The sequence below is a fragment of the Eleutherodactylus coqui genome, chromosome 1, assembly GCF_035609145.1.
Source record: "Eleutherodactylus coqui strain aEleCoq1 chromosome 1, aEleCoq1.hap1, whole genome shotgun sequence".
NCBI classification, from domain to species: Eukaryota; Metazoa; Chordata; class Amphibia; order Anura; family Eleutherodactylidae; genus Eleutherodactylus; species Eleutherodactylus coqui.
The window spans coordinates 472,589,406-472,608,280 of NC_089837.1; the positions used below are offsets into that span (position 1 = coordinate 472,589,406).

The 18,875-nt window shown below is 41.4% G+C and overlaps 1 protein-coding gene across 1 annotated transcript in view; it reads right to left on the minus strand.

Annotated features, from left to right (window-relative positions):
- Nucleotides 1-15,434, minus strand: part of LOC136586035 (zinc finger E-box-binding homeobox protein zag-1-like) — a 99,491-nt gene extending 84,057 nt beyond the window's left edge. Inside the window, exon 1 of the mRNA XM_066584435.1 lies at nt 15,325-15,434. Within this exon, the coding sequence (XP_066440532.1) occupies nt 15,325-15,382 (58 nt within the window). The 5' untranslated portion in view covers nt 15,383-15,434. The remainder of the gene's footprint in view (nt 1-15,324) is intronic.
- Between the last annotated feature and the right edge of the window lie 3,441 nt (nt 15,435-18,875).

The following is an 18,875-nucleotide window of genomic DNA, read 5'->3' on the forward strand; positions in this document are numbered from 1 at the left end:
TACATACAATCATTGTGAAAAACAATCCCTCCCCCAGAAGTTCTTGTCGGCAGCGAATGAAGCTTTCTCAGTGTGATTGTAACATTGATATAAATGATTACACTATCAGAGCAAAAGGAGAATTGGTTGGGGGAAACTAAACACTTGATGGGACGCTCTAGTACCCTGTTGTATCCAAGCTAGAGGCGGTACAAGATGTGATACAGGCAGACATGGAGGCTCTAGGACCCTGTTGTACTGCCTCTAGCTTGGATACAAGATGTGATACAGGCGGGCATGGAGGCTCTAGTACCCTGTTGTAGAGCCTCTAGCTTGGATACAAGATGTGATACGGGCGGGCATGGAGGCTCTAGTACCCTGTTGTACCACCTCTAGCTTGGATACAAGATGTGATACAGGCAGGCATGGAGGCTCTAGTACCCTGTTGTATCGCCTCTAGCTTGGATACAAGATGTGATATGGGCGGGCATGGAGGCTCTAGTACCCTGTTGTACCACCTCTAGCTTGGATATAAGATGTGATACAGTTGGGCATGGAGGCTCTGATACCCTGTTGTACCGCCTCTAGCCTGTAAACAAGATGTGATACAGCCGGGCATGGAGGCTCTAGTACCCTATTGCACCGCCTCTAGCTTGAATACAAGATGTGATACAGGTGGCCATGGGGGCTCTGGTACCCTGTTGTACCGTCTCTAGACTGTATACAAGATGTGATACAGGCGGGCATGAAGGCTCTAGTACCCTGTCGTACTACCTCTAGCTTGGATACAAGATGTGATATAGGCGGGCATGGAGGCTCTAGTACCCTGTTGTACCGCCTCTAGCCTGGATACAAGATGGGATACAGGCAGGCTTGGAGGCTCTAGTATTCTATTCGGCTGTATCTAGCTTGGATACAAGATGTGATACAGGCAGGCATGGAGGCTCTAGTACCCTGTTGTATCGCCTCTAGCTTGGATACAAGATGTGATATGGGCGGGCATGGAGGCTCTAGTACCCTGTTGTACCACCTCTAGCTTGGATATAAGATGTGATACAGTTGGGCATGGAGGCTCTGATACCCTGTTGTACCGCCTCTAGCCTGTAAACAAGATGTGATACAGCCGGGCATGGAGGCTCTAGTACCCTGTTGTACTGCCTCTAGCTTGAATACAAGATGTGATACGGACAGGCATGGAGGCTCTAGTACCCTGTTGTACTGCCTCTAGCTTGGATACAAGATGTGATACAGGCAGGCATGGAGGCTCTAGTACCCAGTTGTACCGCCTCTAGCTTGGATACAAGATTTGATACAGGCGGGCATGGAGGCTCTAGTACCTTGTTGTACTGCCTCTAGCTTGTATACAAGATGTGATTCAAGCAGGCATGAAAGCTCTAGTACCCTGTTTTACCACCTGGATCCAAGATGTGATACAGGCGGGCATGAAGGCTCTAGTACCCTGTTGTACCGCCTCTAGCTTGGATACAAGATGTGATACAGGTGGGCATGGAGACTCTAGTGCACTGTTGTACTGCCACTAGCTTGGATACAATATGTGATACGGGTGGGCATGGAGGCTCTAGTACCCTTTTGTACCACCTCTAGCTTGGATACAAGATGTTACTTAGTGAGAATGGAGGCTCTCGTACCCAGTTGTACCGCCTCTAGCTTAGATACAATATGTGCTAAGGGTGGGCATGGAGGCTCTAGTACCCAGTTGTACCACCTCTAGCTTGGATACATGATGTGATATATGCAGACATGGAGGCTCCAGTGCCCTGTTGGGCCATCTCTAGCTTGGATACAAGATGTGAAACAGGCAGGCATGGAGGCGCTAGTATTCTGTTGTACCAGCTCTAGCTTGAATACAAGATGTGATACGGACTGGCATGGATGCTCTAGTACCCTGTTGTACCACCTCTAGCTTGGATACAAAATGTGATATGGACGGAAATGGAGGTTCTAGTACCCTGTTGAGCCACCTATAGCTTAGACACATGATGTGATATGGGCCGGCATGGAGGTTTTAGTACCCTGTTGTACCGCCTCTAGCTTGGATACAAGATGTGATATAGGCGGGCATGGAGGTTCTAATACCCTGTTGTACCACCTCTAGCTTGGATACAAGATGTGATACAGGCGGGCATGGAGGCTCTAGTACCCTGTTGTACTGCCTCTAGCTTGAATACAAGATGTGATACGGGCAGGCATGGAGACTCTAGTACCCTGTTGTACTGCCTCTAGCTTGAATACAAGATGTGATACGGGCAGGCATGGAGGCTCTAGTACCCAGTTGTACCGCCTCTAGCTTGGATACAAGATTTGATACAGGCGGGCATGGAGGCTCTAGTACCTTGTTGTACTGCCTCTAGCTTGTATACAAGATGTGATTCAAGCAGGCATGAAAGCTCTAGTACCCTGTTTTACCACCTGGATCCAAGATGTGATACAGGCGGGCATGGAGGCTCTAGTACCCTGTTGTACCGCCTCTAGCTTGGATGAGAGATGTGATATAGGCAGGCATGGAGACTCTAGTACCCTGTTGTACCGCCTCTAGCTTGGATACAAGATGTGATACAGGTGGGCATGGAGACTCTAGTGCACTGTTGTACTGCCACTAGCTTGGATACAATATGTGATACGGGTGGGCATGGAGGCTCTAGTACCCTTTTGTACCACCTCTAGCTTGGATACAAGATGTTATTTAGTGAGAATGGAGGCTCTCGCACCCAGTTGTACCGCCTCTAGCTTGGATACAATATGTGTTAAGGGTGGGCATGGAGGCTCTAGTACCCAGTTGTACCGCCTCTAGCTTGGATACATGATGTGATATATGCAGTCATGGAGGCTCCAGTGCCCTGTTGGGCCATCTCTAGCTTGGATACAAGATGTGAAACAGGCAGGCATGGAGGCGCTAGTATTCTGTTGTACCAGCTCTAGCTTGAATACAAGATGTGATACGGACTGGCATGGATGCTCTAGTATCCTGTTGTACCACCTCTAGCTTGGATACAAAATGTGATATGGACGGAAATGCAGGTTCTAGTACCCTGTTGAGCCACCTATAGCTTAGACACATGATGTGATATGGGCCGGCATGGAGGCTCTAGTACCCTGTTGTACTGCCTCTAGCTTGGATACAAGATGTGATACGGGCGGGCATGGAAGCATACAGATTCTGTATGGTATCCTGCCGCATATCGCTTCACATTTGCTGTAACTGAGCGTCTAGATCATGCAAACTTGTAGGCTGTCGTAGTTGGCATCCCAGATGGTCCCATACATGTTCTATTGGTGATAAATCAGGTGACTGGGCAGCCACAGAACTGGACAAAGTCTTGGGGGCATTCCTGTGACCCCCTGTTGTGTACGACCAAGCAATATCCTGCTGGAAAATGCCTTGTGGAAGCCACCATGAGAGGAATACAAGTGGCTGCAGGATGTCCTGAACATATCGCTGAGCTGTCATTGTCCCTCGTACCACTACTAGGAGGGACCGATTGTCCTATAAGATGGCCCCCCAGACCATCACACCAGCAGTGGGGGCAATGTGCAACTTCACAGCAAAGGCAGGTCTGAGGTGCTCACCCCTCAGTCTCCAGACACTAACACCGTTGTCAGTGCCCAAACTAAACCTGGATAGATAAGTCACTGAAGATAACCCGGTTCCACTCCATAGCAGTCTAGTTTCGTCATCCACAACACCACTGCAAACATAGGCAATGGTGGGTGGGTGTCAAAGGTAGTACATATAATGGATGCCATGACACCACGTATCCTTCAATGATGGCACCACCTGTCTCTGGATAGTGGACAATGAAACAATTGCTTGTCGGACAATCAGATGAACCTCTCTACTGGTGGTCTGTCGAATGTCCCAAGCCGGTCACCTTCTGTGCGTGCCCTCAAGCATTCACTGGTCCCAACACCTCTGGTCAGAATGGCTCAGGTGACTTCTCCCATTCCAATACCGTGACCCCTCTCAAAACCTGTTAACTGTGCGACATCTCTTCGATCGCATTGTAAAGGCATGTGTAGGGGTCAACAAGCTCAACAGAAATGGAAAAAGAGGTCACTACACACAAGGAGCCTCTGAAAGCCTTTTTATAGGATGAAACCACTTTTAGGGCTTCAGGTGGCAAGACCGTTTGTCTAATCCGGCTACAACTCTAATCGTTTGCATATCTGCCTGAGATGTAACTGCATGCCAGGTTTTGCAACAAACCGACAACTCCTTCTACATGCTGGATGACTTTTTTGACAAAGCGTGCATTTGCTTTGTTTCTATAGAGCAACTGCCAGGACAGTGCAGGCCAGAAATGCATAAAAACCGCATAACATTGTTGAAGATTACACGCAGTTTTGATGCAGTGGATGGAGGATCTAGGGTTCAAAAAAACCCCATGCATGAACTACAGCTGGTTCAAATGTCCTTTTTTTACCTTAACATGTAAACGCAATCGGAATCATCATTATATCATGGAGAGATCAGTATATCTACGGCCACTTTACTTAAAGGATCCTGCAGTTGACCTGATGTTATCTGATGTGATAACCGAAGCAATCAAGTCCTCCAGCCAAAAAACTCATACGATGCTGCCAGTGGAGTAGATCCCGTACTTATTTCACAGATAACCTATTCGCTCTTAGTACTTAGCAGCGTCCAAAAGTAGGGTAAAAGCATATGATACATTTAGCATAAGACGACTTTTACACTATTTCAGAACTTCTGACACTATTGACCTGAGCATGTCTTAGTATTACTGAGTCATGTTCAAAACTACCATACAGAATACGGAAAATCCATTATAGAATTCAAAGTAGTTATGTGCTCATACAATTACACATACTCTCATTATGACTGTATGACCCTTAAAATGTTTAAATTTACGTTTTATGTAAAGTTTGGAATATGTTGCTTTTCAGTTATGACTCGCTTCTATCTCAATGTGCCGAGTCAGAATACAGACGGCTGGAGACAGACCGCCTATTGACAACATCACACTTTGAGTGGCCATTACAATTTGAAGTGGCCTGTCACCGTTAAACAGCGAAGGTGGTCGTTATATACGTAATTGTAGCATTCATAAAATTGTAAGGTTTGAACATTACCTTTCTTATTTGGGAATCGCATGAACATAACAGAACCCATTTCTGCATTAACCCTTTCCAATCCAATTTGCATCCTGGTTTTCCTAGGGGGCTTACTCTTTCTCTGCTGTTATACAACGGCACTATCTGCTGGCTAAAGCCAGTACTGCATGAGGTGACTCATTGGATAGGCTCCGACAGCAGAGAGGCTGGCAATATACAGCAAGAGAACCCCGACGGAAGTCTTCCAACATCGGAGCTGTACAGCCTTAAATCATAATGTCTTTAGATGTCAGACAGTGGAAAGGAAAGGGTTAATATTAGTTTGGCTGTATTTTAATTACTATCACTGCTTCACAAAGGAACGGAAGTCAATGGGGCAGATGTACTAATCCTGTCTAATAGACAGTGTAGACTTAGATGTTAAGTTTGGTGCATCTACGGACACTTTTGTCTAATTTCACACCATCTATTAGTTGGCTTACATTGTGCCAAAATTTTAGTGCACATTGCTGCATTTGGGCATGCCCCTTTCCTGACTAAGGACTCCTCCCTTGTCAATCAAAGCACAGAAAGTGTTTAAAAAAACAAATCAAAAAACATTGTGTCCTGTACTGTCACACAACCGTATGCGCTAATACGCGTGCCGCAGTGCAACGTATTTGCGCATGAACGAGGTTGGATGAGGTATATTTGCATGTGCATCTTCACATAGTATTGCACTTTTTGCACACGCAGGGCCGGTTCACACACCCTTTTAATGGATGAAATGTCTATTAGCCTGATGCGGTCCAGATTTTCTTTTCTTTGCAGTTTTGCGCAATGTTTCACGCATCCTTTTGCGTATTTCCGCACTTCCCATAGACTTCTATGTGGCCTTTGGTGCTCAAAAAGGCAGAAAGGTAGAGCAGGTCCTACTTTTTTTCGTGCACGTGAAATGTGCACGCAAAACATACTCATGAGAACGAAGCAATTAAAATCAATGGGTTCTATTCTCCATGTTTTGCGCATGCAGATTTTGCGTATGCAAATACACATTCGTGTGAAGCTGCCCTAACAAATGTATGATAGTTTTTGTGGTGCAAATTGAGCCAAAATTCTGGCGCATTCAGCTTAGTAAAATGTGCCCCAGTGTGTGTTTAGGAATGTCTACATTAAAGCTAGTCATACATGTTACATAGCTGTTGGATGACATGTCTATTTACATGGATTCAGGGGAATAGGCCGCTGCCAGAACGATTTCCTGCAGAATCATGTTGAAATCCAGAATTAGCAATCATTCTTTCCCTCTGGAGACCCTTCCTTCACACTAATGGCAGTTTGGCCAACATTTCTATACTGAGGCACATTCATTACTAGTCTTGAGCAAGTCGCTCCTTTTTTTAGTTCTAAAAGCTTTTATTGAGAAAGAGGAATCAAGACATTCGTGACATTAATGCAAGAAAATGTCGCATGAAAGGTTGTGAATCAAAGATTGTAATAACAGTAAAAAGCGACATCTGAACATCTTTACCCTAATTTGAGGGAGATTCCCCTATCGGTTGTTTTCCACTAAGCAGATGTACATCTAATCCTAAAAAAAAGGAAACTGTATAACTTGGGAAAGCGGAAGGAAAGGGAGGGGGGGGTAAGGTAAGTAGGAGTTGGGGGTTGAGCCACGAGGATGGATGTTATGAGAACCACCCCTGCAGGGGACGTGTTCAGAAGAAATGTAGATAGTCTGGAGATAGACCAGAGGGGAGAGTAGCCACCAGACCAATGGAGTGGGGGGTGTAGGGTGTGGAGACCGCCTCTGAAGACTACCACTCTCCAAGTTTAGGAGATAACCTGAAGGCTAACCAAGGCTGCCACAATCTGTAGAACCCCTCAATATCCATATCCTCAACTGCTCTCATCTTTTTATAGCACACAAGAGTATTGACCACTTCTACCCATTGGATACTAGATGGGGGTAAACTGGGTTTCCATAATTTGGGAATAATTTGCCTGACAGCCTGGATGAAAAACCTTAAAAGACCTTTCTTTACACTAGCAATGGATCCCAGATATATAGACAACAAGGTCATCTCAAATGTGATTACGATAGATAGGCCGCATATATCATTGTATAACCCCATGATGTCCGACCAAAGGGCTGCCACTGGAGAGTATTCCCACCAAATATGGAACATATTGCCCTGGCCCCTAGAGCATCTCCAGCATAAGGGAGAGGACTGAACAAACATTCCGTGTAAGCGTTCCGGGGTTCTGTACCAGCGTGATAGAATCTTATAATTGAGCTCCTGAAGTCTGGAGAAAGATGTCCCCTTATGTGTTGATGTAAAAGCTTTCTGCCAGGACCTCCCAGGGAAATACCATTCCAAATCCTCTTCCCATGCCTCCACGAACTCTGGAGGTCCGTCCCCAATCTCCCTGGACAGCAGCATCTTATATAAAAGTGAGATTAGACGGTTAGGAGAGTCCTTGGCTCTGCTAATCTCCTCAAAAGGGGTGAGCTTCTTAATTAAACCTGCCCCGGGTGTCTGGGAGTCCACAGATCTCCTCAGCTTAAAGTATGTAATCCAGGCTCCAGGTGGGGTGCGGGTCTCTGCAAAGAACTCCGTCAGAGGTCTCAACCCTGATGTGCCGACCACGTCTCTTAAGCGTGAAACAGGATTTGTGGGGGTAAATAGAAGTGACACGCTGTGTTCGAAAGTTTTAAATTGGGGGTTGGCCAACAAAGGTGTAAGAGGGCCTGGGATAGAAACCAATGAGCTCTTCGTGACAAAGCCTGACCAAGCGTCCATTAGGTGCGAGAGCAGGGGGACAAATTAGGCAAGTCTCTGAGCATACTACCCAGGATCGAAAACACCCCCTACGTCCACCTGGGGTCTGTATCATATTCGATTTCAACCCAAAGCTTGGACACGCGATTCTTGAGGAGGATTTTACTCCTTTCTATGGTACAAATCAATTCAGATAAGTTGCACTAAAAAGAATAGATGTTACGCCTCTTTTTCCACTTTTCAAAAGTGTATCGAGAAGGGGGCAGGGTTTGAGCGGACTGAGGCTTTTAAACAGATTTAAGAACTGAAACTTTTTAAATATGTTGCAAAATGTGTTGCCCTTTCACTACAGTAGCGGGTGGCATACAAAGTGACTCCACATCAAAAGACACATTTAAAGATGTCGAAAGTTTATCAATATTGTGCAAAATTTGATACAGAAAGATAAGCTGCCAGAGAACTCCTAGACATGGAGAGTGATTAAGGGCTAATGCCCATGGCCAGATTTCTGCTGCGTTTTACACGGCGGAAATCCGTGGCGTTGTCCCGCAGCTTTTAGGTTCTATTGAACCTAATAGCTCAATGCTCACACCGCGGAATTCCGCAGCATGAAAGAAAATGCGGCATGCTCTATTTGCCGTGGGAATACACGTGGCCGGGTCCCGAGTTTTTTTATTTTTCTTGGTTCTCTCTCTCTCTCAGAAATCCGTGCCAAAAAAGGAAATGTGAATGAACTCATTGAAATCAATTTTCATTTTTGTGCATGTAAAATATCTGTGTACAATGCAGAGAATAGGGGGTCAGTGATGCCAATGGGTTCATTCACACGAACATGTTTGCGTGTGCGTAAAACAGTATTTCCTGCTGTACTTTCCTGTGTATTTGTGCACCAAGAGTTCTGTAGAAGTCTATGGGAGGTGCATAAATACGCACTCAATATGCATGCAAATGCGCAATTCTATGGGAAAAAGAAGACATCTGGAACTCATTAGTCCAAATAGCCTTTAAAATCATGGCAGGGGACTGTCCCATGCCCATGTGAACTGGCCTTGCGAGCGGAATTCTGGGGTATTCTGCAGCGGATCTCCACCGCGGGAGCCGCTGTCCGGGAGCAGGAGCCGGCATACAGAGCTCCGTCGGTCAGCCTATCTGACAGTATGCTGTGATTTGCCGTCCGCGAGCGGAGAATTACAATGATTCTCCGCTCGTGGACAGGGGTGCTGCGCTCTCCATAGCAACCCTATGGAGAGCTTTCACTGCGTTCCCCGCGGCCGGATTATCGCCGCGGGGAACACAATGCAAACTCACTTGTGGACAGGCAGCCAAACTCTGCACTATTGCGCGTGAGAGAGGGAAAATAGGTCCTGCCTACGTGTGAGAAAGATAGGGCAAGTCCTATCTTTTCTTGACCGTAATATTAATGGATGAGAATCCCAATAGTGAAAATAAAACTATTGAAATCAATGGTTTGGTTTCTTCCCGTTACGCGGATGTGATTTTCACGGACGCATAACAAGACTAAAACACACCCATCTGTTTTAAGCCCTAATATGCAGGGTAAATACAATCCTGTGAATGTGCCCTTTAGGGCTGGTGGTGGTGGTGGTGGTGGTGGTGGTGGGGGGGGGGGGGGGGTGACCATTCCCATTTAAAATTCACACAAACAATCAATAAAATGGATTGCAATATACTGCTACAAACCATCATGGAATCGGTTTTATCTATTTCCCATAGGGTGAAGAAATCCGACTTCAAAGACCTCTGTGTGCCTCTTCTGGACGGGAAGCCTACGGAGGCGCAGTAGGGTTCTATAGAAGTTCATGGGTGCTGTGTTACAGAGCTGTATATATTGTATATACCCAAAGTGTCTACTCCAAAAATACTTCAAAATCTAGAAAGGAGCATCGGTACATTGCAACTTTGTGTCTTACATCTTGGGTAGTGACTGCGCATATATTAGTCATATACATGTACCATAGAGCAGACTTCTTATACAGTAGGATATTAAAAAATACAAGTCAGTGTGAACGCGGGCGCATTTATTACTGGGGTTGTTGCCCCAGACTTTTGGCATAAATTGCACCTTGTTTTTGGTGTAATTCTCAATTTAGACAAATTTGCTATTGATTTGCACCATAAAGATCAGATGTTCCATCTCTCACTCCTGTCGAGGATGGCGGTCATGGCTGGCTGCTTGGTGAAGGTTTAGAAACATTTTTAACATGCCACTCTTTAATAAGTCACAAAATGTGTTGGGCGGAGGACAGAGTGACTCCACATTTCCAGATATATTTAAAGATGTGACAAATTTATCAACATCGCGCAACATCTGATGAATTTGTCGCATCTGAAGAAGGGAAGAAAAGGGGCCAGAAAAGTCGTGTTAAAAATTGCTGTTGATAAAGTTCTCTCCCCCCCCCCCCCCCCGTTCCCATCATTCAGACAGAAGACTCAATACGTTTGTACAGAGCAGCAATTCATTGTAAGGTGAGCCGTCGGTAACAGAAGGAGATTCCATACTTGGCTAACCTGCGATTTTAAATAGCTGTTAGTAGCCGTAAATAATAATATTCATTTCTTTAACATACCTGCTCTTGGTGCTGGCTGCATGTGGAATCCCTCAGGGAAATCCGACCCTGTGCCCAGCCGGCATCCGCGCGTAACTGCCTTGCTGAAATTTTCTCTGTACTGCGGATGGCCCGCATGGCTACTATCAGACATGCGCAATACAGTTTTTTTTTTTAAACCTCTGCTTTTCCTGCGTCATCACCTAGCAATCACTTAGAATCCGCGACCTTTCCTCAAAGTCATTGCAGAAGGGCCGCGAATAAGATGGCTTCCATTGACTTCAATGGAAGCCGTCCGCGCAAAAATAGAATATGCTAGGATTTTTCCTCTGCAAGCGGAAAATCGCAATTGAATTCCACTCAAATTCCACTGGAAAAAAAGCGTTTTTCAATAGCGTGTTATAGGCAGTATTTGCTGCGGAATTCGGAGGTGGGTATCTGGTGCGAATGTGCCCATGCGTTTGGTGCGCAAAAAATAAAGTAATATGCGCGAAAATGACTCGTTCATGCACAAATAAGTTGGTCTGAGGCAAGCGTATTTGCACATACGGTCTTCTGAAGAAGCCCTTAAAGTGATTCGTTTCTGCCATTACTGAAATCCAGTATGATTGCTGTTTGTAATCAATAGACCTAATCATTAGGTTAATAACTTCTCTGTATAGGCTGGCAAAGGGTTATGGATTTAAAGCCCCAATACTGGCATTCCTACATTATAATATACAGCTATAGTCAGCAATTATACAGCATATTGCCCTTTTACAAGGACATCAATGCATGGACTGCAGTATGGGTATTGTGGTATCTGCTACAGTTAAGTCCGTATTCACATTGTGTAGCAATTCTCAATGTATATTACAGCAAGTGTTGGTGAGGCTTCAATTTTTTTGTATTTTGGAAACCGTAAAAAAAACCTCATATCTATCTATCTATCTATCTATCTATCTATCTATCTCATATCTATCTATCTATCTCATATCTATCCATCTATCTATCTATCTATCTCATATCTATCCATCTATCTATCTATCTATCTATCTATCTCATATCTATTTCTCTCATCTATCTATCTTTCTATCTCATATCTATCTATCTAGCTCATATCTATCTATCTAGCTCATATCTATCTATCTATCTATCTAATGTTCTCATCTATCTATCTATCTGATATCTATCTATCTATCAATCTCATATCTATATATCTATCTATCAATCTCATATCTATCTATCTATCTATCTATCTATCTATCTATCTCATATCTATCTATCTCATATCTATCTATCTATCTCATATCTATATATCTATCTATCAATCTCATATCTATCTATCTATCTATCTAATATCTATATATCTATCTATCAATCTCATATCTATCTATCTCATATCTATCTATCTCATATCTATCTATTTATCTATCTAATTTTCTCATCTATCTATATATCTATCTCATATCTATCTATCTATCTCATATCTATCTATTTCTCTCATATCTATCTATCTATCTAATTTTCTCATCTATCTATCTATCTATTTCTCTCATCTATCTATCTCATATCTATCTATCTATCTATCTATCTATCTATCTATCTATCTATCTATCTATCTATCTATCTATCTATCTATCTATCTATGTCCTATCTATCTATCTCATATCTATCTATTTTCTCATCTATCTATCTATCTGATATCTATCTATCTATCTATCAATCTCATATCTATATATCTATCTATCAATCTCATATCTATCTATCTCATATCTATCTATCTATCTCATATCTATCTATTTATCTATCTAATTTTCTCATCTATCTATCTATATATCTATCTCATATCTATCTATCTATCTATCTATCTATCTATCTATCTATCTCATATCTATCTATTTCTCTCATATCTATCTATCTATCTAATTTTCTCATCTATCTATCTATCTATTTCTCTCATCTATCTATCTCATATCTATCTATCTATCTATCTATCTATCTATGTCCTATCTATCTATCTATCTCATATCTATCTATCTATCTATCTATCTATCTCATATCTATCTATCTATCTCATATCTATCCATCTATCTATCTATCTATCTCATATCTATCCATCTATCTATCTATCTATCTATCTATCTATCTCATATCTATTTCTCTCATCTATCTATCTTTCTATCTCATATCTATCTATCTAGCTCATATCTATCTATCTAGCTCATATCTATCTATCTATCTATCTATCTATCTATCTATCTATCTATCTATCTATCTATCTAATGTTCTCATCTATCTATCTATCTGATATCTATCTATCTATCTATCAATCTCATATCTATATATCTATCTATCAATCTCATATCTATCTATCTATCTATCTATCTATCTATCTATCTATCTATCAATCTCATATCTATCTATCTCATATCTATCTATCTATCTCATATCTATATATCTATCTATCAATCTCATATCTATCTATCTATCTATCTCATATCTATCTATCTATCTATCTATCAATCTCATATCTATCTATCTCATATCTATCTATCTATCTCATATCTATCTATTTATCTATCTAATTTTCTCATCTATCTATATATCTATCTCATATCTATCTATCTAATATCTATCTATTTCTCTCATATCTATCTATCTATCTATCTAATTTTCTCATCTATCTATCTATCTATTTCTCTCATCTATCTATCTCATATCTATCTATCTATCTATCTATGTCCTATCTATCTATCTCATATCTATCTATTTTCTCATCTATCTATCTATCTGATATCTATCTATCTATCTATCTATCTATCAATCTCATATCTATATATCTATCTATCAATCTCATATCTATCTATCTCATATCTATCTATCTATCTCATATCTATCTATTTATCTATCTAATTTTCTCATCTATCTATCTATCTCATATCTATCTATCTATCTATCTATCTATCTATGTCCTATCTATCTATCTCATATCTATCTATTTTCTCATCTATCTATCTATCTATCTGATATCTATCTATCTATCTATCAATCTCATATCTATATATCTATCTATCAATCTCATATCTATCTATCTCATATCTATCTATCTATCTCATATCTATCTATTTATCTATCTAATTTTCTCATCTATCTATCTATCTATCTATCTATCTATCTATCTATCTCATATCTATCTATTTCTCTCATATCTATCTATCTATCTATCTATCTAATTTTCTCATCTATCTATCTATCTATTTCTCTCATCTATCTATCTCATATCTATCTATCTATCTATCTATCTATCTATCTATCTATCTATCTATCGATCTATGTCCTATCTATCTATCTATCTCATATCTATCTATCTATCTATCTATCTCATATCTATCTATCTATCTCATATCTATCCATCTATCTATCTATCTATCTCATATCTATCCATCTATCTATCTATCTATCTATCTATCTATCTCATATCTATTTCTCTCATCTATCTATCTTTCTATCTCATATCTATCTATCTAGCTCATATCTATCTATCTAGCTCATATCTATCTATCTATCTATCTATCTATCTATCTATCTATCTAATGTTCTCATCTATCTATCTATCTGATATCTATCTATCTATCTATCAATCTCATATCTATATATCTATCTATCAATCTCATATCTATCTATCTATCTATCAATCTCATATCTATCTATCTCATATCTATCTATCTATCTCATATCTATATATCTATCTATCAATCTCATATCTATCTATCTATCTATCTATCTCATATCTATCTATCTATCTATCAATCTCATATCTATCTATCTCATATCTATCTATCTATCTCATATCTATCTATTTATCTATCTAATTTTCTCATCTATCTATATATCTATCTCATATCTATCTATCTAATATCTATCTATTTCTCTCATATCTATCTATCTATCTAATTTTCTCATCTATCTATCTATCTATTTCTCTCATCTATCTATCTCATATCTATCTATCTATCTATCTATCTATCTATCTATCTATCTATCTATCTATCTATGTCCTATCTATCTATCTCATATCTATCTATTTTCTCATCTATCTATCTATCTGATATCTATCTATCTATCTATCTATCTATCTATCAATCTCATATCTATATATCTATCTATCAATCTCATATCTATCTATCTCATATCTATCTATCTATCTCATATCTATCTATTTATCTATCTAATTTTCTCATCTATCTATCTATATATCTATCTCATATCTATCTATCTATCTATCTATCTATCTCATATCTATCTATTTCTCTCATATCTATCTATCTATCTAATTTTCTCATCTATCTATCTATCTATTTCTCTCATCTATCTATCTCATATCTATCTATCTATCTATCTATCTATCTATCTATCTATCTATCTATCTATCTATCTATCTATCTATCGATCTATGTCCTATCTATCTATCTCATATCTATCTATCTATCTATCTATCTATCTATTTCTCTCATCCATCTATCTATCTATCTATCTATCCGTTACAGTCTACTATTTGTATAAAATAATGTGAACCTCCATATGAACATAACCACAAATGCTTCAGCGGCGGATATATCTACAGTATGATGGAACTACACTATGGTAACATTGATGAGAGATAACAACAAACATGCAACAAGTTCTGAACTTTTACTTTACTACTGTAGTTGGAAAGAAATGTGAAGCGCATTAAAGCAGCGACTGTAACTCCTGGCAGAGAGGAGACGGTAACTTCTTATTTACCATCCCCAGTTCAGTGGTTGTAGCTGTAATACCTCGGATGTCCAGCTAATCTGTACTAAACAGCTGCTTGGCATTGTAAGCAGTTGTGGCCGCAGAGGGTCCATGGCTTTGTGGTTAGTTAGGCGGTTATGGGGTAGACAGGTGTTACTGCTCACCTTGACTTCTCTTAGGCTGGGCTTGCTTTCTGCGCTTCTCCTTCGAATCCTCAGACATGGTACATGTGTGTTGGACAGTAACACATCCAATGGAAGCTGAAGTGTCTGCAGCTTTCTGAGTCTGACACGCACATGCTAGGGAGTACCCCACAACTCCCTGTATGATGTCACACGTAGAGGGGCTGTCCTCCAACAAACCAAAAGCCAAAAATGAATTGCTGCCCGATACATATTAACCCTTTTCCTAAAACTGAGACTGAGCGTACATTCAAATGGCTTGCATTTATTACTGATTCATACACATCTGACTGCTGACGACATCCTGGAAGTCATCTGTGTGCAGTGATATCAGCATTTACTGTACAGGTCCGTTACCCCTTCCTGTACAAGTTAGAACACATCATTCAAAGGTTATATCAGCCCAGTATGGGGGCATTCTATAATGCCATATGTTCCTATAGGAGATATTTATATTAAGAAACTTTTTTTGTTTGTAGGCACTGCTAAATTGAAATTTGGGCAAGAATGATGATAACTTTAGTAATATGAATGGTTAGTGGAAAGGATTTTCTGAAAGGCTCTTCTATAAGACACATGACACCTAATATATAGGATGTAGTCAAAAAGCCGGATCCGGCGCTATATCACAATACTGGTATCCTATGTTAAAAGAACCATAGTGCACTCGAGCCATGGATGAGCTATACAATGGTATGGCGCACATCGGGGCCCCGGAACATGAATTTCAGTTTTGTGTTGTGGCCCTTTTAAGAGATAGAGAGTAAAACCCAATTGCAAAGTTGAAGAGTAGCATGTGAGAAGCAGATTTCTGCTCCTTGCCGTCTCTCTAAGTCCCGTGGGACCGCTGCTATGACTGAAGTAAGGAAAGTGTACTCAAAGTGGTTGTTTTCTGTTTCTCGCAAGATACTCTTCAACTTTGCAATTGGGTTTTACTTTTCATCTCTTACAGGGACCACAACACAAAATTGAAATTCATGTTCCCGGGCCCCAGGAAGTCAATGGGGCCCTCAGTAGAAGTCAATGGGTGCGGATGATCCGCAGTGCATCCGCAAATACAATTGCGGATGCACTGAGGATTTGAAGGTTAAAATCAACTAGAGAGGTGGGGAAAAGGCAGGGAGGTGGGAGGTGTGGTTGCAGATTTTTTTCTGCGCGGATGATCCACAGTGCATGTAAAGGAAAACCTTTACATCCGCAATCTCCAGCAAAGGGTTTCCACAGGTCTCCCACTGCGGAAATCCACATGCGAAATCTGATCTGCCCATGAACATGAGGCCTAAATAAAATAAGACATTCCCGAAAATAAGACATAGGGCCTGTTTTGGGATAAAAATGAATATAAGACAGGGTCTTATTTTGGGGGAAACGCGGTATAAATATAAGTAGATTGGTTATAAAAATCCATTTTGGCTTCTTGTGTTTAATCCTTCATACTGTCTGTGGAGATTTTGACAATGGAGGTGAAATCATTGTCAGGATTCTTTTATACTGCTTCGTCTACTCCTGACCACTATGGTAGTAGCTGCTGTTTGTGTCTTGCCTTTTGCTGCTGCACTCCCATACTATTGTGGATGCTATGCCACCTCAAATGATATCTTTTAAAGGGTTGTCCCACCCCTAGGGGATCCTGTCGACGGGCGTATGCATAAAATGCCGTGGGTCTCCCTGCACCGTTTTACTGATTTTATAAACATCGGCTCTCCCGGCAGATACCGCGTATGGCTGCGAGCGCACTGTGCATTCCTGCGTATCACAATGTATTCTGTATGTACAGCGTTTTATACGCAGCCTATACAAATGTATAGGGCTCACGCTGTGTGGTAGGCAGAGAAATAGAGCATGCTGCAGTCTATTTCTTGTGCGTATCGATCAGCAGTGTCTACACACATATGTCCATGGATTAATGAAAGTCTATTAACTTTCATTGACTTCATTCACCGCGTAACATGTGGCCGTGCAACGCACACGTAATATCCGGTGAAACCACGGTCATGGACATGAACCCTGGTTTGCTGCAGGAAGCCAGCAACTGCATACATTGCACAGTGACCTGGGTTGGTACTGCAAGCTGAGTCCCATTCACTTTAGTAGGACTTAGCTTGCAATACCAACCTGCACCACTGTGCAATGCACAGAGCTTTCTGCTTCCTGCAGCAAAGCAGCTAGAAGTGGGACAACCCCTTTAATAATGATCAAAAATATTTGCACAGTAATCTATCTTGCTTCATGTGACTGCTTTAGCCTAGAAACCGAACAGTTCTTAAATAGTCAGGGCTGCTATCATATTAGTGCAAAATAGTTTCTGATGGGGGATACCTATAGGTGAACGCCTGCCATGTGATTTTAACATTAGAAAGTCCCATTGACATTTGCAGAAAAAAACGCAGCAATATTGCAGCGTTAAAAAAACGCTAGTGGGTAAAAGCCCTTAGTCTTAAAAGTTCCAAAACATGTTTTTCTCACTCCTTCAAGAATATATATAATGGAGACAGCAAGTCTATAAGACAACTTTTATAACACAGTAGGCTTACATACAGCGGGTTCTCTTGTTGGAGCCAACTTTTTCTTTTCTTTATCTACGCCCAGACTCCGTGACGATTTCTTCCAGCCATGATTTGTTTCTGCACACCATTTCCATTCTGTTGTGACCCACAATACCACTCTAATTCTCCCCTTATAGTAACAATGCCCCATACAGTACTAGTGTGCCCTTTTGTGCTCTACAAAATAAAAGTGCCTCTGAAAATAATACATCCTTTGTGCTCCCAAAGTAATAATGTGCCTCTGCAGAGTAATGGTGCCTCATCTATGTCTCTACAAAGTAACAATGCCCCGTCTGTGCTCCCACAAAGCAATTGCATTCCCTATCTGCCCCAATAAAGTAATAGTGCCCTTAAATAATGCCCTTTGTGCTCTTAAAGGGGTTGTCCCGCGAAAGCAAGTGGGTCTATACACTTCTGTATGGCCATATTAATGCACTTTGTAATATACATCGTGCATTAATTATGAGCCATACAGAAGTTATTCACTTACCTGCTCCGTTGCTGGCGTCCTCGTCTCCATGGTGCCGTCTAATTTCAGCGTCTAATCGCCCGATTAGACGCGCTTGCGCAGTCCGGTCTTCTCCCTAGTGAATGGGGCCGCTCGTGCCGGAGAGCTGGTCCTCGTAGCTCCGCCCCGTCACGTGTGCCGATTCCAGCCAATCAGGAGGCTGGAATCGGCAATGGACCGCACAGAGCCCACGGTGCACCATGGGAGAAGACCCGCGGTGCATCGTGGGTGAAGATCCCGTCGGCCATCTTGCTAAGGTAAGGAGGAAGTCGCCGCAGCGCGGGGATTCGGGTAAGTACTAAACAGTTTTTTTTTAACACATGCATTGGGTTTGTCTCGCGCCGAACGGGGGGCCTATTGAAAAAAAAAAAAAAACAGTTTCGGCGCGGGACAACCCCTTTAAGTGCTCTTTAATAGTGCTCTTTAAAGTAGTTGAACCCCTAAGGAGTCCTCTCAAAGTATTAGTGCCCTCTCAATGT